The sequence below is a fragment of the Nerophis lumbriciformis genome, linkage group LG13 (assembly GCF_033978685.3).
Source record: "Nerophis lumbriciformis linkage group LG13, RoL_Nlum_v2.1, whole genome shotgun sequence".
NCBI classification, from domain to species: Eukaryota; Metazoa; Chordata; class Actinopteri; order Syngnathiformes; family Syngnathidae; genus Nerophis; species Nerophis lumbriciformis.
Genome location: NC_084560.2, coordinates 5,620,421 through 5,640,363, shown reverse-complemented (window position 1 = coordinate 5,640,363; position 19,943 = coordinate 5,620,421). Strand labels below are relative to the sequence as shown.

Genomic DNA, 19,943 nt, shown 5'->3' with positions numbered 1-19,943 from the left:
TATCAGTGATTTTTCAGAGTTCGTCGCTGATCTAGTGACGCACGCAGTTAATATAATTATAATGGGGGATTTTAATATCCATGTGTCAGACCCTCTGTGCGTGGTGCTCATGACTATAAGTATCTTTGCAGTGTATTCATATGTTAAATACGTTTACGGAAACGGAAACAACCGGTGATACCTGTGAAGAGATTGAAGAGGAGTCTCTCGGTGTCGGTGATGTTTATGACGTGCTCCTCCTCGGGGCTGCATTTGCTCTTCAGCTCCTCCTCGTGGTGTTTGTTCAGGAAGCTGAAGGCGTCGCACATGCGAATGGTGTTGCTGAGTTGCATGGCCTCGTTGTAGCGGCGCAGGTGCTCAGCGCAAATCCGCACCTTTGGATCTTCCTCCTTGGCAGCTGTGGGGAGTGGGCGGTCACCAGTGGAACACAAATCGCACGACAGGTGCACTCACCTTTCCGCTCCGTCTGGACCACCCACTGTTCGTAGTTCTGGGAGCCCAACTCGCAGGTGGGGCTCAGCTGGGAATGAGTATGAATACTGTTCATGATTTTCTTGATGACGTCACCGAAGGGATCCTGGAAGTACGATACGGCTGTTGAGACCACAGAAAAATGGATCCTAGAAATTCTGACCCACCTTATTTTTGTCTTCAACGAGAACCATTTTTTTGCTGGGTTCATTTCTATATTTCCCCAGATCCCCGGTCAGGATTTGACAGGCATCCAAGTTGGCACAAATCTGCAACAAGAGATTTCTCAAAGTTTTTGCAACATTTTTTCAACCAGATCACTATTAGGCAAAGGTTGTCTTCAGGTTTGCATTCTAGCCTCCCAGGGCTCACTATTAGGCAAATCACAGGGCCAAAACAGATAGACAGACAACTTTCACACTCACATTCACACTCTAGGGCCAATTTAGTGTTGCCAATCAACCTATCCCCAGGTGCATGTTTTTGGAGGTGGTAGGAGAGCCGGAGTACCCGGAGGGAACCCACGCAGTCACGGGGAGAACATGCAAACTCCACACAGAAAGATCCCGAGCCCGGGATTGAACCCATGTTATTGTTATTGTTAGTACATACTACACATATACTTCCAGCATGATCAAAATATGTAAATATTACATGTTATTATGAATGTTACTAGATACTACATATATACTTACAGCATGATGAAAATATGTAAATATTACATGTTATTATGAATGTTAATAGATACAACATATATACTTACAGCATGATCAAAATATATAAATATTACATGTTATTATGAATGTTACTAGATATTACATAGTAACTTACAGCATGATCAAAATATGTAAATATTACATGTTATTATGAATGTTACTAGTTACTACATATTAACTTACAGCATGACCAAAATATGTAAATATTACATGTTATTGTTAATGTTAGTACATACTGAATATATACTTACAGCATGATCAAAATATATAAATATTACATGTTATTATGAATGTTACTAGCTATTACATAGTAACTTACAGCATGATCAAAATATGTAAATATTACATGTTATTATGAATTTTACTAGATACTACATACATACTTACATTTATGATCAAAATATGTAAATATTACATGTTATTATGAATGTTACTAGTTACTACATATTAACTTACAGCATGACCAAAATATGTAAATATTACATGTTATTGTTAATGTTAGTACATACTGAATATATACTTACAGCATGATCAAAATATGTAAATATTACATGTTATTATGAATGTTAATAAATACTACATATATACTTACAGCATTATCAAAATATATAAATATTACATGTTATTATGAATGTTACTAGATACTACATATTAACTTACAGCATGATCAAAATATGTAAATATTACATGCTATTATGAATTTTACTAGATACTACATATATACTTACAGCATGATGAAAATATGTAAATATTACATGTTATTATGAATGTTACTAGATACTACATATATACTTACAGCATGATGTAAATATGTAAATATTACATGTTATTATGAATGTTACTAGATACTACATACATACTTACAGCATGATCAAAATATGTAAATATTACATGCTATTATGAATGTTACTAGTTACTACATATTAACTTACAGCATGACCAAAATATGTAAATATTACATGTTATTGTTAATGTTAGTACATACTGAATATATACTTACAGCATGATCAAAATATGTAAATATTACATGTTATTATGAATGTTAATAAATACTACATATATACTTACAGCATTATCAAAATATATAAATATTACATGTTATTATGAATGTTACTAGATACTACATATTAACTTACAGCATGATCAAAATATGTAAATATTACATGCTATTATGAATTTTACTAGATACTACATACATACTTACAGCATGATCAAAATATGTAAATATTACATGTTATTATGAATGTTACTAGTTACTACATATTAACTTACAGCATGACCAAAATATGTAAATATTACATGTTATTGTTAATGTTAGTACATACTACACATATACTTCCAGCATGATCAAAATATGTAAATATTACATGTTATTATGAATGTTAATAGATATTACATAGTAACTTACAGCATGATCAAAATATGTAAATATTACATGTTATTATGAATTTTACTAGATACTACATACATACTTACATCATGATCAAAATATGTAAATATTACATGTTATTATGAATGTTACTAGTTACTACATATGAACTTACAGCATGACCAAAATATGTAAATATTACATGTTATTGTTAATTAATTAATAATTAATTAATTAATAATTAATGTTATGTGGGCTTTGTACCGAGGATGCCGTTGTGGCTTGTGCAGCCCTTTGAGACACTTGTGATTTAGGGCTATATAAATAAAGATTGATTGATTGATTGATTGATTAATGTTAGTACATACTGAATATATACTTACAGCATGATCAAAATATGTAAATATTACATGTTATTATGAATGTTAATAAATACTACATATATGCTTACAGCATTATCAAAATATAAAAATATTACATGTTATTATGAATGTTACTAGATACTACATATTAACTTACAGCATGATCAAAATATGTAAATATTACATGCTATTATGAATTTTACTAGATACTACATACATACTTACAGCATGATCAAAATATGTAAATATTACATGTTATTATGAATGTTACTAGTTACTACATATTAACTTACAGCATGACCAAAATATGTAAATATTACATGTTATTGTTAATGTTAGTACATACTACACATATACTTCCAGCATGATCAAAATATGTAAATATTACATGTTATTATGAATGTTACTAGATACTACATATATACTTACAGCATGATGAAAATATGTAAATATTACATGTTATTATGAATGTTACTAGATACTACATATGTACTTACAGCATGATGGAAATATGTAAATATTACATGTTATTATGAATGTTACTAGATACTACATATATACTTACAGCATGATCAAAATATGTAAATATTACATGTTATTATGAATTTTACTAGATACTACATACATACTTACAGCATGATCAAAATATGTAAATATTACATGTTATTGTTAATGTTAGTACAAACTACACATATACTTCCAGCATGATCAAAATATGTAAATATTACATGTTATTATGAATGTTACTAGATACTACATTGATATTTACAGCATGATGAAAATATGTAAATATTACATGTTATTATGAATGTTACTAGATACTACATATATACTTACAGCATGATGGAAATATGTAAATATTACATGTTATTATGAATGTTACTCGATACTACATTTATCGAAGGATGTTTTTAGAGAGCTTTGTATATTTTGTGAAAATATATTTTGTTCAAACGAGCTGATCTCCACAGTCAAACGTGCTCGGTCCTCACCTGCAGAATGTTTTTCTCCGCCGTTTCCAGCCTCGTCGCGTCGCCGACCCCGAGTGAGGCGGTGAGGCCGAGGATTTGAGGAAGCGGCACGGTCTCCTTCTGCTCCTTCCTCAGCTTGGTGTTTACGTTCTTCTGCTTCAGGTGTTGCATCATCACCTGGTTGTAGACCTCCCCCTTCTTGGTGTGATGGCACTCGTCTATTATCATCAGGGAGATATCTAGCAGGAAAAGACAAACAGATGAATTGTACAAAAGCCAAAAGCAGTGAAGTTGTCACGTTGTGTAAATGGTAAATAAAAAGAGAATACAACAAATCCTTTTCAACTTATATTCAATTGAATAGACTGCAAAGACAAGATATTTCATGTTCACACTGAGAAACTTCTTTTTTTTTGCAAATAATCATGAACTTAGAATTTAATGGCAGCAACACATTGCAAAAAAGTTGTCAAAGGGGCATTTTTACCACTGTGTTACATGGCCTTTCCTTTTAACAACACTCAGTAAAGGTTTGGGAACTGAGGAGACACATTTTTGAAGTGGAATTAATTCCCATTCTTGCTTGATGTACAGCTTAAGTTGTTCAACAGTCTCCCTTCTCATATTTAGCCTTCATATTGCACCACATATTTTCAATGTCTGGACTACAGACAGGCCAGTCTAGTACCCGCACTCTTTTACTACAAAGCCACGCTGTTGTAACACATGGTTTGGCATTGTCTTGCTGAAATAAGCAGGGGCGTCCATGATAACGTTGCTTGGATGGCAACATATGTTGCTCCAAAACCTGTATGTACCTTTCAGCATTAATGGTGCCTTCACAGATGTGTAAGTTACCCATACCTTGGGCACTAATACACCCCCATACCATCACACATGCTGCCTTTTACACTAGAACAATCCGGATGGTTCTTTTCCTCTTTGGTCCGGAGGAAAGACGTCCACAGTTTCCAAAAACAATTTGAAATGTGGACTCGTCAGACCACAGAACACTTTTCCACTTTGCATCAGTCCATCTTAGATGAGCTCGGGCTCACCGAAGCCGGCGGCGTTTCTGGGTGTTGTTGATAAATGGCTGTGACTTTGCATAGTAGAGTTTTAACTTGCACTTACAGATGTAGCGACCAACTGTAATTATTGACAGTGGTTTTCCTGAAGTGTTCCTGAGCCCATGTGGTGAGATCCTTTACACACTGATGTCGCTTTTTTGATCGAAGGGATCGGAGGTAACGGGCAATTAATGTTGGTTTTCAGCCTTGCTGCTTACGTGCAGTGATACAATATATCCAGATTCTCTGAACCTTTTGATGATATTACGGAGCGTAGATGGTGAAATCCCTAAATTCCTTTCAATAGCTGCTTGAGAAATGTTGTTCTTAAACAATTTGCTCAGGCATTTGTTGACAAAGTGGTGACCCTCGCCCCGTCCTTGTTTGTGAATGAAGCTGCTTTTATACCCAATCATGGCACCCACCTGTTCCCAATTAGCCTATTAACCTGTGGGATGTTCCAAATAAGTCTTTGATGAGCATTCCTCAACTTTCTCACTCTTTTTTGCCACTTGTGCCAGCTTTTTTGAAACATGTTGCAGGCATCAAATTCCAAACGAGCTAATATTTGCCAAAAATAACAAAGTTTTCCAGTTCAAACTTTTAAATATCTTGTCTTTGCAGTCTATTCAATTGAATATAAGTTGAAAAGGATGTGCAAATCATTGTATTCTCTTTTTATTTACCATTTACACAACACTCGCGTTCTTCTAATAATTTTAATACAAACTGTGGCGGCGCTACCAAACACAGAGCGGTTTGGAAAATGTCTTCGTCATGTGCAATTTTCAAGGAAGTGATGCACTTAAATAGTCACCGCTGTCAATCAATTGACATGTCAATACATCAAGAACAACTTCAAAAATGAAAGTGCACAAATAGACAAAATGCAAAATTGTACAAAATAAATCAAAGACTCAGTACAGTATCATAGGAAAATAAACAAAGCAATACAAAATAATTAAACAAAATAAAATAATAATAATAATTAGAAAAATAAATAAAACATTTAAAAAAAAAACATTTAAAAATTTAAACATGTAGAAAAAATGTAAAAAAAAATAAATAAAAATGTTAGGGCAACAATTATAATTAAAGGAGACATAGCTCATCAGCACAGTGAAAATCCCCAAAACCTAAATAGTAAATAAATGCGATTAAAGGTTCGCTTACAATAGAGCCTAAGGCAGGGGTCGGCAACCCAAAATGTTGAAAGAGCCATATTGGACCATAAATACAAAAACAAATCTGTCTGGAGCCGCAAAAAAATAAAAGCCATATTACATACAGATAGTGTGTCATGAGATATAAATTGAATTAAGAGGACTTATGACCTCAAATATAGCTACAAATGAGGCATAATGATGCAATATGTACATATAGCTAGCCTAAATAGCATGTTAGCATCGATTAGCTTGCAGTCATGCAGTGACCAAATACAGGTAAAAGCCAGTAAATTAGAATATTTTGAAAAACTTGATTTATTTCAGTAATTGCATTCAAAAGGTGTAACTTGTACATTATATTTATTCATTGCACACAGACTGATGCATTCAAATGTTTATTTCATTTAATTTTGATGATTTGAAGTGGCAACAAATGAAAATCCAAAATTCCGTGTCTCACAAAATTAGAATATTACTTAAGGCTAATACAAAAAAGGGATTTTTAGAAATGTTGGCCAACTGAAAAGTATGAAAATGAAAAATATGAGCATGTACAATACTCAATACTTGGTTGGAGCTCCTTTTGCCTCAATTACTGCGTTAATGCGGCGTGGCATGGAGTCGATGAGTTTCTGGCACTGCTCAGGTGTTATGAGAGCCCAGGTTGCTCTGATAGTGGCCTTCAACTCTTCTGCGTTTTTGGGTCTGGCATTCTGCATCTTCCTTTTCACAATACCCCACAGATTTTCTATGGGGCTAAGGTCAGGGGAGTTGGCGGGCCAATTTAGAACAGAAATACCATGGTCCGTAAACCAGGCACGGGTAGATTTTGCGCTGTGTGCAGGCGCCAAGTCCTGTTGGAACTTGAAATCTCCATCTCCATAGAGCAGGTCAGCAGCAGGAAGCATGAAGTGCTCTAAAACTTGCTGGTAGACGGCTGCGTTGACCCTGGATCTCAGGAAACAGAGTGGACCGACACCAGCAGATGACATGGCACCCCAAACCATCACCCAACCATGCAAATTTTGCATTTCCTTTGGAAATCGAGGTCCCAGAGTCTGGAGGAAGACAGGAGAGGCACAGGATCCACGTTGCCTGAAGTCTAGTGTAAAGTTTCCACCATCAGTGATGGTTTGGGGTGCCATGTCATCTGCTGGTGTCGGTCCACTCTGTTTCCTGAGATCCAGGGTCAACGCAGCCGTCTACCAGCAAGTTTTAGAGCACTTCATGCTTCCTGCTGCTGACCTGCTCTATGGAGATGGAGATTTCAAGTTCCAACAGGACTTGGCGCCTGCACACAGCGCAAAATCTACCCGTGCCTGGTTTACGGACCATGGTATTTCTGTTCTAAATTGGCCCGCCAACTCCCCTGACCTTAGCCCCATAGAAAATCTGTGGGGTATTGTGAAAAGGAAGATGCAGAATGCCAGACCCAAAAACGCAGAAGAGTTGAAGGCCACTATCAGAGCAACCTGGGCTCTCATAACACCTGAGCAGTGCCAGAAACTCATCGACTCCATGCCACGCCGCATTAACGCAGTAATTGAGGCAAAAGGAGCTCCAACCAAGTATTGAGTATTGTACATGCTCATATTTTTCATTTTCATACTTTTCAGTTGGCCAACATTTCTAAAAATCCCTTTTTTGTATTAGCCTTAAGTAATATTCTAATTTTGTGACACACGGAATTTTGGATTTTCATTTGTTGCCACTTCAAATCATCAAAATTAAATGAAATAAACATTTGAATGCATCAGTCTGTGTGCAATGAATAAATATAATGTACAAGTTACACCTTTTGAATGCCATTACTGAAATAAATCAAGTTTTTCAAAATATTCTAATTTACTGGCTTTTACCTGTATGTCTGATTAGCACTCCACACAAGTCAATAACATCAACAAAACTCACCTTTCATGCACAACCTTAAAAGTTTGGTGGACAAAATGAGACAGAAAAAGAAGTGGCATAAAACACGTCCTAGAAAGTCGGAGAAAGTTATACATGTAATCAAACTACGGTGAGTTCAAGGACCGCCAAAATTAGTAGGACAAAACGGCGCTCGCCAAATACTCGAATCAGTGAAGCATGTTTAATATAAACAGTGTGCTTTGTAACAATTAGGGAGGTTTGTGTCATGTTTGTCCTCCTACAGAAACCATATTAAAACAAAAAATAGATTTTTTTTCCCCTCATCTTTTTCCATTTTTCATACATTTTTTGAAAAAGCTCCAGAGAGCCACTAGGGCGGCGCCAAAGAGCCGCATGCGGCTCGAGAGCCGCGGGTTGCCGACCCCTGGCCTAAGGGAACCTATAAAGACTTTAAAAAATATCCAAAACCTATTAGGTTTTATATACATGATGTAAGTAAATATGTAATGTAGTAACAGGCACATTTATAATAACATTTAATATTTACATATTTTGCTCATTTTAAGCATACACTGCGCATCCATTTCAAAACACATCACAACGTTCACTTTTTTTTCATCCTAGCTATACCACTGATGAGTGCTCACTGGAGACTTCACGAGAGCCAAAACACATAATAAAGCATCACTTACTGTACAATGTCTGCTTTCATTAGGATGCCGACTGTTAGGATGTTCATATATTCCCATTTAGATGAAAAATGACTCATCATCCCTGCAAAGAAAAGGGTGGTGGAACCAAGCATCTTTTCGTGTGTGTTTGAATTGGCTATCAAAGTGTACCAATTCGTCGGAATACGTTCTCGTCCTTCTACTATCCAGGTGAGACGCATGATTTATGGGCTAGAATAAAGTTTGACGAGCAAGGAAACGAGGAAGCAGCTGATCAGTCGATCATGTAAACATTGGCACCGCTAGAATAGCTATAGCTCCCTCTATATATAATATAATGCTAATAAAAATTACCAAAATGAATCACCGACCTAAAGCCCTACATCAAGCCACAAAAAATCTAAATGAAATACATGATATGCATATAGAAAACTTCATGGAAAACCATTATAGAAAACATCCCAAAAGAAACTCCTCGTTCATCCCAGAGTTTCCCGCAGAGCTTTGTTGTTAAGGCGGCCGCCTTAACAACTTCCCAATATAACATTTACATTATAAAAATCGACTACAGGCTTCCTCTGCAACATCGCGTGGACATCGGAGGCGGTACCTCTGGATTGGCAGACCGGGGTGGTGGTTCCTCTCTTTAAGAAGGGGAACCGGAGGGTGTGTTCCAACTATTGTGGGATCACACTCCTCAGCCTTCCCGGTAAGGTCTATTCAGGTGTACTGGAGAGGAGGCTACGCCGGATAGTCAAACCTCGGATTCAGGAGGAACAGTGTGGTTTTCGTCCTGGTCGTGGAACTGTGGACCAGCTCTATACTCTGGGCAGGGTCCTTGAGGGTGCATGGGAGTTTGCCCAACCAGTCTACATGTGCTTTGTGGACTTGGAGAAGGCATTCGACCGTGTACCCCGGGAAGTCCTGTGGGGAGTGCTCAGAGAGTATGGGGTAACGGACTATCTTATTGTGGCAGTTCGCTCCCTGTATAATCAGTGTCAGAGCTTAGTCCGCATTGCCGGCAGTAGGTCGGACACGTTTCCAGTGAGGGTTGGACTCCGCCAAGGCTGCCCTTTGTCACCCATTCTGTTCATAACCTTTATGGACAGAATTTCTAGGCGCAGTCAGGGCGATGAGGGGATCTGGTTTGGTGGCTGCAGGATTAGGTCTCTGCTTTTTGCAGATGATGTGGTCCTGATGGCTTCCTCCGGCCAAGATCTTCAGCTCTCACTGGATCGGTTCGCAGCCGAGTGTGAAGCGACTGGGATGGGAATCAGCACCTCCAAGTCCGAGTCCATGGTTCTCTCCCGGAAAAGGGTGGAGTGCCATCTCCGGGTTGGGGAGGAGATCTTGCCCCAAGTGGAGGAGTTCAAGTACCTCGGAGTCTTGTTCACGAGTGGGGGAAGAGTGGATCGTGAGATCGACAGGCGGATCGGTGCGGCGTCTTCAGTAATGCGGACGCTGTATCGATCCGTTGTGGTGAAGAAGAAGCTGAGCCGGAAGGCAAAGCTCTCGATTTACCGGTCGATCTATGTTCCCATCCTCACCTATGGTCATGAGCTTTGGGTCATGACCGAAAGGACAAGATCACGGGTACAAGCGGCCGAAATGAGTTTCCTCCGCCGAGTGGCGGGGTTCTCCCTTAGAGATAGGGTGAGAAGCTCTGTCATTCGGGGGGAGCTCAAAGTAAAGTCGCTGCTCCTCCACATGGAGAGGAGCCAGATGAGGTGGTTCGGGCATCTGGTCAGGATGCCACCCGAACGCCTCCCTAGGAAGGTGTTTCGGGCACGTCCGACCGGTAGGAGGAAGACCCAGGACACGCTGGGAAGACTATGTCTCCCGGCTGGCCTGGGAACGCCTCGGGATCCCCCGGGAGGAGCTGGACGAAGTGGCTGGGGAGAGGGAAGTCTGGGCTTCCCTGCTTAGGTTGCTGCCCCCGCGACCCGACCTCGGATAAGCGGAAGAAGATGGATGGATGGATGGATACAGGCTTCTCAAATACTGTAATAAATTAAACATGATGAGTTGAGCATATGTCAGCATGTGGCCCCACTTTTAACTATTTTTTCAAACGCTTATTGTAAACACTTACTTAGTCATTAATTTGACTTATTAAGTCATTATTTTGACTTAGTAAGTCATTATTTTGACTTAGTAAATTAGTAAGTCAATATTTTGACTTACTAAGTCATAATAATGACATACTTAGTATCTCAGGTAACTAGGACTGTTTTGTGTATTGTTTTTACTTTACGGAAAAAATATCGAGATATATATAGTATGTCGGCATTCAGCATATGGAGCGGAAAACACAACCAAAATGTGTAGGCTTGTTCACGCGACGAAGTCGGCCTACTTCACCGCAGTCTGTAGTCTATTGCCGCCTCCAGGCTGTGGTGGCAGCGATAAGATGGAGACGTGACGGGCGACAGGCCGAGTTACGCTGTTCTTTACACCCACCCACCCTCTACCCCCCTGGAGAGACACCACCTTAACTAACACATTTTCTGGGTGCATCCCATTAAGTCAGTGTTTTTCAACCTTTTTTGAGCCAAGGCACATTTTTTGCGTTGGAAAAAATGCGGAGGCACACCACCAGCAGAAATCATTAAAAAACGAAACTCAGTTGACAGTAAAAAGTCGTCGTCGCAATTGTTGGATATGACTTTAAAGCATAACCAATCATGCATCACTATAGCTCTTGTCTCAAAGTAGGTGTACTGTCACCACCTGTCACATCACACCCTGACTTATTTGGACTTTTTTGCTGTTTTCCTGTGTGTAGTGTTTTACTTCTTGACTTGCGCTCCTATTTTGGTGGCTTTTACTCTTTTTTTGGTATTTTCCTGTAGCAGTTTCATGTCTTCCTTTGAGCGATATTTCCCGCATCTACTTTGTTTTAGCAATCAAGAATATTTCAGTTGTTTTTATCCTTCGTTGTGGGGACATTGTTGATTGTCATGTCATGTTCGGATGTACATTGTGGACGCCGTCTTTGCGCCACAGTAAGTTTTTGCTGTCGTCCAGCATTCTGTTTTTGTTTACTTTGTAGCCGGTTCAGTTTTAGTTTCATTCTGCATAGCCTTCCCTAAGCTTCAATGGCTTTTCTTAGGGGCACTCACCTTTTGTTTATTTTTGGTCTCAGCATTAGACACCTTTTTACTTGCACACTGCCTCCCGCTGTTTCCGACATCTACAAAGCAATTAGTTACAGGCTGCCACCTACTGATATGGAAGAGTATTACACGGTTACTCTGCCGAGCTCTAGACAGCACCGACACACAACAACAACACATTATTTGCAGACTATAATTACCAGTTTGCAAAATATATTTTTTGACATTAGATCATCTCCCACGGCACACCTGACTGTATCTCACGACTGTGGCACAGTGGTTGAAAAACACTGCATTAGGGTACTCAGTTTGTAACATGTGTATCCAAAATGTTACGATGCTACCAATGAAGCCGAGTCAGCAGCTAAGAAATAGAATCCATTCATCCATCTTCTTCCGCTTATCTGAGGTCGGGTCATCCGAGGTCGGGTCGCGGGGGCAGCAGCCTAAGCATAGAAGATCAGACTTTCCTCTCCCCAGCCACTTTGTCCAGCTCCTCCCGGGGGATCCCGAGGCGTTCCCAGGCCAGCCGGGAGACATAGTCTTCCCAACGTGTCCTGGGTCTTCCCCGTGGCCTCCTACCGGTCGGACGTACCCTAAACACCTACCTAGGGAGGCCTTTGGGTGGCATCCTGACCAGATGCCCAAACCACCTCATCTGGCTCCTCTCCATGCGGAGGAGCAGCAGCTTTACTTTGAGCTCCTCCCGGATGGTTGAGCTTTTCACCCTATCTCTAAGGGAGAGAGCCGCCACCTGGCGGAGGAAACTCATTCCGGCCGCTTGTACCCGTGATCTTGTCCCTTCGGGCATAACCCAAAGCTCATGACCATAGGTGAGGATGGAAACGTAGATTGACCGGTAAATTGAGAGCTTTGCCTTCCGGCTCAGCTCCTTCTTCACCACAACGGATCGATACAGCATCCGCATTACTGAAGACGCCGCACCGATCTGCCTGTCGATCTCACCATCCACTCTTCCCTCACTCATGAACAAGAACTACTTGAACTCCTCCACTTAAGGCAGAGTCTCCTCCCCAACCCGGAGATGGCACTCCACCCTTTTCCGAGCGAGAACCATGGACTCATACTTGGAGGTGCTGCGAACCGATCCAGTGAGAGCTGAAGGTCCTGGCCAGATGAAACCATCAGGACCACATCATCTGCAAAAAGCAGAGACCTAATCCTGCAGCCACCAAACCGGATCCTCTCAACGCCTTGACTGAAATGTTGTCCATAAAAGTTATGGGTTAGGGTTAGGGTTAGGGTTAACCCTAACCCTAAGAAATAAAATGTCCTTTTTTATTGTGGTCTAGTTTTAATTCTACTGGTGCCTGGAATAAGAAAATTATTTGAGTCTGGTCAATATGCTACATTTCTGCAAAACACCAGAATGACTCAACTATTTGAGTGCTTTGACTCCATTCAATAATCTTTCCAGGAAGCTGGAATCTAAAATGATTGAGCAACAAAGATTTAAAAGAATTGGAGTGTGTCAACTTCTTTTGGAACAGACAATGACACAGACGTGTTGGTAGGAAAACCAAACCTGTTCCTTTTTCTTTTGAACATTGCATAAACTGCAGAACAACGTGTCACGCCTACCGTGACTGTTTAGTCTTGGCCTCTTATTTTCTAGCTTCCACTTCCTGTTGTCTTTACTTTGGTTGCCAGCGCACCTGTTCATGTTTAGTAATTAAGTCTGTTTAGGCTGTCAGAAGTGCTACTGATAGTTTGGTTATGTTTGGGTTTTCCTGTGTTCAGAATCACTTCCTGTCCTGGTGCTTTTGTTTTGTCAGTGATTCCTGTCTCCTGGTAACTGTTTTCCCTGCATTTTGACATTAAAGTCATGTTTTCCTGCGCTACGCCTGCCTTCTCTGCATCTTGGGGTTCAAGACCAACAGTAATTCCTGACAGAATGATCCAGCCAGTGAATGACCCCGCAGAAATTTCAATAGCAGAGAGGCTTAACAAGATTTTGGCACTGACGGCCGAATCGAAGAGATGTTTTGCCTCTTTTCAAGCTCCCCTCCACCCATCCCTGTCGTCTGTGGGCCTTTTTGGGGACGCCTGGGATCCGTCCCTTGAGGGGGGGGGGGGGGGGCACCGCCATCCTCTCCAGTGACTCTGTAGACGATGCCATCCTCTCCAGAGATTCTGCAGACTTCACCATCCTCTCCAGTGGGTCTGCAGACGCTATCATGTTCTCCGTCTCCTGCTGTGCAATCGCCGTCACCTTCTTCGTCTCCTTCTGTGCAGCCGCCGCCATCTTCTTCATCTCCTTCTGTGCAGCCACCATCTTCTTCATCTCTTGCTATGCAGCCATCATCTTTTTCATCTTTTGCTGGGCAGCCGCCATCATCTTCGTCTCCAGCGGGCTGCTCGCCGAGGACGCCGCCTTCTTCGTCTCCAGCCGGCTCCTCGCCGCCTCCACGACCTCCAGCTTGTAGGTCGCACAAGCGGCCAGCAGGCGCCCACACCCAGAACATCGTCGGCCTAGAGTGTGGCCGTTTCATGGACGTCCTCCGCGCACTCAGCATCTATGCCAAGGACCTGGGCAAGGACGATTGCAGCTGCTGGTGTACGATGGCCACTCGCGTCTGCCTTCTCGTCCATTTTGTGGGCGCCCGCCTCACCAGATGCAGCGACGTTCAACTCGCCGCAGCCACCTGGCTCTTCCCCGCTGAATGCGGGGGCACATGGCCTGGACTGATGGTCAACTTCTTGAGACAGGGGCGCAGTTTGGCGACCCTCCGCCATTCCTACCTCCACCCTCCTTTGGTTTTGGACTTTTTGTTAAACTTAACATCTGAAATACGTTATAGGAAGGGGGGCTACTGTCAGAAGTGCTACTGACAGTTTGGTTATGTTTGGGTTTTCCTGTGTTTAAAATCACTTCCTGTCCTGGTGATCTTGTTTTGTCAGTGATTCCTGTCTCCTGGTTCCTGTTTTCCCTGCATTTTGACATTGACGTCATGTTTTTCTGCGCTACGCCTGCCATCTCTGCATCTTGGGGTTCAAGGCCAACAGCAATTCCTGACAGAATGATGCAGCCAGTGAGTGACCTCGCAGAGATTTCAATGGCAGAGAGGCTTAAAAAGATTTTGGCACTGATGGCCGAATCCAAGAGATGTTTTGCCTCTTTTCAAGCTCCCCTCCCTCCATCCCTGTCGCCTGGGATCCGTCCCTTGAGGCACAGCTCTCACCTTTCCCAGTGAGGCCACCGCAGACGCCGACATCCTCTCCAGTGACTCTGCAGACAACGCCATCCTCTCCAGAGATTCAGCAGACTTCACCATCCTCTCCAGTGGGTCTGCAGACGCCATCATGTTCTCCGTCTCCTGCTGTGCAATCGCCGTCACCTTCTTCGTCTCCTTCTGTGCAGCCGCCGCCATCTTCTTCATCTCCTTCTGTGCAGCCACCATCTTCTTCATCTCTTGCTATGCAGCCATCATCTTTTTCATCTTCTGCTGGGCAGCCGCCATCTTCTTCGTCTCCAGCGGGCTCCTCGCCGAGGACGCCGCCTTCTTCGTCTCCAGCCGGCTCCTCGCCGCCTCCACGACCTCCAGCTTGTAGGTCGCACAAGCGGCCATCAGGCGCCCACACCCAGAACATTGTCGGCCTAGAGTGTGGCCGTTTCATGGACGTCCTCCGCGCACTCAGCATCTATGCCAAGGACCTGGGCAAGGACGATTGCAGCTGCTGGTGTACCGTGGCCACTCGCGTCTACCTTCTCGTTATTTCGTGGGCGCCCGCCTCGCCAGATGCAGTGACGTTCAACTCGCCGCCGCCACCTGGCTCTTCCCTGCTGACTGCGGGGGCACATGGCCTGGACTGATGGTCGGCTTCTTGAGACAGGGGCGCAGTTTGGCAAACCCTCCGACATTCCTACCTCCACCCTCCTTTGGTTTTGGACTTTTTGTTAAACTTAACATCTGAAATACGTTATAGGAAGAGGGGGCTACTGTCAGAAGTGCTACTGACAGTTTGGTTATGTTTGGGTTGTTCTGTGTTTAAAATCACTTCCTGTCCTGGTGATCTTGTTTTGTCAGTGACTCCTGTCTCCTGGTTCCTGTTTTCCCTGCATTTTGACATTAAAGTCATGTTTTCCTGCGCTACGCCTGCCATCTCTGCATCTTGGGGTTCAAGGCCAACAGCAATTCCTGACAGAATGATCCAGCCAGTGAGTGACCCCCGCAGAGATTACAATGGCAGAGAGGCTTAAAAAGATGTTGGCACTGATGGCCGAATCGAAGAGATGTTTTGCCTCTTTTCAAGCTCACCTCCACGCATCCCTGTCGTCTGTTGGCCTTTTTGGGGACGCCTGGGATCCGTCCCTTGAAGGGTGGGCGGGCTAAGGTCAGCTGTGCGACAGCTCTCACCTTTCCCAGTGAGGCCACCGCAGACGCCGCCATCCTCTCCAGTGAGTCTGCAGACGGCGCCATCCTCTCCAGAGATTCTGCAGACGGCGCCATCCTCTCCAGTGGGTCTGCAGACCCCACCGTGTTCTCCGTCTCCTGCTCTGCAGTCGCCGCCATCTTCTTCATCTCTTGCTGTGCAGCCACCATCTTTTTCATCACCTGCTGTGCAGCCGCCATCTTTATTGTATCCTACTGTGCAGCCGCCATCTCTTTCGTCCCCAGCGGGCTCCTCGCCGAGGCCGCCGCCTTCTTCATCGTCTCCAGCGGGCTCCCCGCCGAGGCTTTTGCCTTCTTCGTCTCCAGCGGAATCCTCGCCGCCTCTGTGACCTCCAGCTTGTCGGTTGCACAATCGGCCATCAGGCGCCCGCGCGCGGTCCTCTCGTCTGCCTAGAGTGTGGCCGTTTCCTGGGCGCCCGCAGCAGCTATGCTTTCCCTACACTTCAAGTGCACTCCCAGCTGCACACGTCATTTGTTTTGTCGTATATTGAATACCTGCACGCTGTCTCCTGCACCTTGGGATCACAACAACCAAGTCCATAAAAAGGTAAAGGCCTTCCGTTGGGACGACAACACAGGTCAGCATCTTCCTCGCAGCTCCACACCACCTTGCAAGTCCTACAGAATCACTATAAGCTCACCTATAAAAGCCCAGAGTTATTTTTATTGAAGAAAACTACAAGTTTCACTACGCTCCCATCAAAGAGTAACCATACTACTGACAGTTTGGTTATGTTTGGGTTTTCCTGTGTTTAAAACCACTTTCTGTCCTGGTGATCTTGTTTTGTCAGTGATTCCTGTCTCCTAGTTCCTGTTTTCCCTGCATTTTGACATTAAAGTCATGTTTTCCTGCGCTACGCCTGCCATCTCTGCATCTTGGGGTTCAAGGCCAACAGCAATTCCTGACAGAATGATCCAGCCAGTGAGTGACCCCGCAGGGATTTCAATGCGAGAGAGGCTTAACAAGATTTTGGCACTGATGGCCGAATCGAAGAGATGTTTTGCCTCTTTTCAAGCTCCCCTCCACGCATCCCTGTCGTCTGTTGGCCTTTTTGGGGACGCCTGGGATCCGTCCCTTGAAGGGTGGGCGGGCTAAGGTCAGCTGTGCGACAGCTCTCACCTTTCCCAGTGAGGCCACCGCAGACGCCGCCATCCTCTCCAGTGAGTCTGCAGACGGCGCCATCCTCTCCAGTGAGTCTGCAGACGGTGCCATCCTCTCCAGTGGGTCTGCAGACGCCACCGTGTTCTCCGTCTCCTGCCCTGCAGTCGCCGCCATCTTCTTCATCTCTTGCTGTGCAGCCACCATCTTTTTCATCACCTGCTGTGCAGCCGCCATCTTTATTGTATCCTACTGTGCAGCCGCCATCTCTTTCGTCCCCAGCGGGCTCCTCGCCGAGGCCGCCGCCTTCTTCATCGTCTCCAGCGGGCTCCCCGCCGAGGCTTTTGCCTTCTTCGTCTCCAGCGGAATCCTCGCCGCCTCTGTGACCTCCAGCTGGTCGGTTGCACAATCGGCCATCAGGCGCCCGCGCGCGGTCCTCTCGTCTGCCTAGAGTGTGGCCGTTTCCTGGGCGCCCGCAGCAGCTATGCTTTCCCTACACTTCAAGTGCACTCCCAGCTGCACACGTCATTTGTTTTGTCGTATATTGAATACCTGCACGCTGGCTCCTGCACCTTGGGATCACAACAACCAAGTCCATAAAAAGGTAAAGGCCTTCCGTTGGGACGACAACACAGGTCAGCATCTTCCTCGCAGCTCCACACCACCTTGCAAGTCCTACAGAATCACTATAAGCTCACCTATAAAAGCCCAGAGATATTTTTATTGAAGAAAACTACAAGTTTCACTACGCTCCCATCAAAGAGTAACCATACTACTGACAGTTTGGTTATGTTTGGGTTTTCCTGTGTTTAAAACCACTTTCTGTCCTGGTGATCTTGTTTTGTCAGTGATTCCTGTCTCCTAGTTCCTGTTTTCCCTGCATTTTGACATTAAAGTCATGTTTTCCTGCGCTACGCCTGCCATCTCTGCATCTTGGGGTTCAAGGCCAACAGCAATTCCTGACAGAATGATCCAGCCAGTGAGTGACCCCGCAGGGATTTCAATGCGGGAGAGGCTTAACAAGATTTTGGCACTGATGGCCGAATCGAAGAGATGTTTTGCCTCTTTTCAAGCTCCCCTCCACGCATCCCTGTCGTCTGTTGGCCTTTTTGGGGACGCCTGGGATCCGTCCCTTGAAGGGACAGCTGTGCGACAGCTCTCACCTTTCCCAGTGAGGCCACCGCAGACGGCGCCATCCTCTCCACAGACGGCGCCATCCTCTCCAGAGATTCTGCAGACGGCGCCATCCTCTCCGGTGGGTCTGCAGACGCCACCGTGTTCTCCGTCTCCTGCCCTGCAGTCGCCGCCATCTTCTTCATCTCTTGCTGTGCAGCCACCATCTTTTTCATCACCTGCTGTGCAGCCGCCATCTTTATTGTATCCTACTGTGCAGCCGCCATCTCTTTCGTCCCCAGCGGGCTCCTCGCCGAGGCCGCCGCCTTCTTCATCGTCTCCAGCGGGCTCCCCGCCGAGGCTTCCGCCTTCTTCGTCTCCAGCGGAATCCTCGCCGCCTCTGTGACCTCCAGCTTGTCGGTTGCACAATCGGCCATCAGGCGCCCGCGCGCGGTCCTCTCGTCTGCCTAGAGTGTGGCCGTTTCCTGGGCGCCCGCAGCAGCTATGCTTTCCCTACACTTCAAGTGCACTCCCAGCTGCACACGTCATTTGTTTTGTCTTATATTTGAATACCTGCACGCTGTCTCCTGCACCTTGGGATCACAACAACCAAGTCCGTAAAAAGGTAAAGGCCTTCCGTTGGGACGACAACACAAGTCAGCATCTTCCTCGCAGCTCCACACCACCTTGCAAGTCCTACAGAATCACTATGAGCTCACCTATAAAAGCCCAGGGTTATTTTATTGAAGAAAACTACAAGTTTCACTACGCTCCCATCAAAGAGTAACCATACTACTGACAGTTTGGTTATGTTTGGGTTTTCCTGTGTTTAAAACCACTTTCTGTCCTGGTGATCTTGTTTTGTCAGTGATTCCTGTCTCCTAGTTCCTGTTTTCCCTGCATTTTGACATTAAAGTCATGTTTTCCTGCGCTACGCCTGCCATCTCTGCATCTTGGGGTTCAAGGCCAACAGCAATTCCTGACAGAATGATCCAGCCAGTGAGTGACCCCGCAGAGATTTCAATGCGAGAGAGGCTTAACAAGATTTTGGCACTGATGGCCGAATCGAAGAGATGTTTTGCCTCTTTTCAAGCTCCCCTCCACGCATCCCTGTCGTCTGTTGGCCTTTTTGGGGACGCCTGGGATCCGTCCCTTGAAGGGTGGGGGGGCTAAGATCAGCTGTGCGACAGCTCTCACCTTTCCCAGTGAGGCCACCGCAGACGCCGCCATCCTCTCCAGTGAGTCTGCAGACGGCGCCATCCTCTCCAGAGATTCTGCAGACGGCGCCATCCTCTCCAGTGGGTCTGCAGACGCCACCGTGTTCTCCGTCTCCTGCTCTGCAGTCGCCGCCATCTTCTTCATCTCTTGCTGTGCAGCCACCATCTTTTCCATCACCTGCTGTGCAGCCGCCATCTTTATTGTATCCTACTGTGCAGCCGCCATCTCTTTCGTCCCCAGCGGGCTCCTCGCCGAGGCCGCCGCCTTCTTCATCGTCTCCAGCGGGCTCCCCGCCGAGGCTTCCGCCTTCTTCG

The 19,943-nt window shown here is 44.5% G+C and overlaps 1 protein-coding gene across 3 annotated transcripts in view; it reads right to left on the bottom strand.

The window, feature by feature from the left end:
* Positions 1-19,943, bottom strand: part of ifih1 (interferon induced with helicase C domain 1) — a 107,713-nt gene that overhangs the window by 34,167 nt on the left and 53,603 nt on the right. For all 3 annotated transcript variants that reach the window (XM_061971764.2, XM_061971766.2, XM_061971765.2), the window contains 4 exons: positions 3,911-4,128; positions 639-740; positions 454-577; positions 182-397 (listed from right to left, as the gene is read on the bottom strand). In XM_061971764.2, coding sequence (XP_061827748.1) covers positions 182-397; positions 454-577; positions 639-740; positions 3,911-4,128 — 660 coding nt within the window. The remainder of the gene's footprint in view (positions 1-181; positions 398-453; positions 578-638; positions 741-3,910; positions 4,129-19,943) is intronic.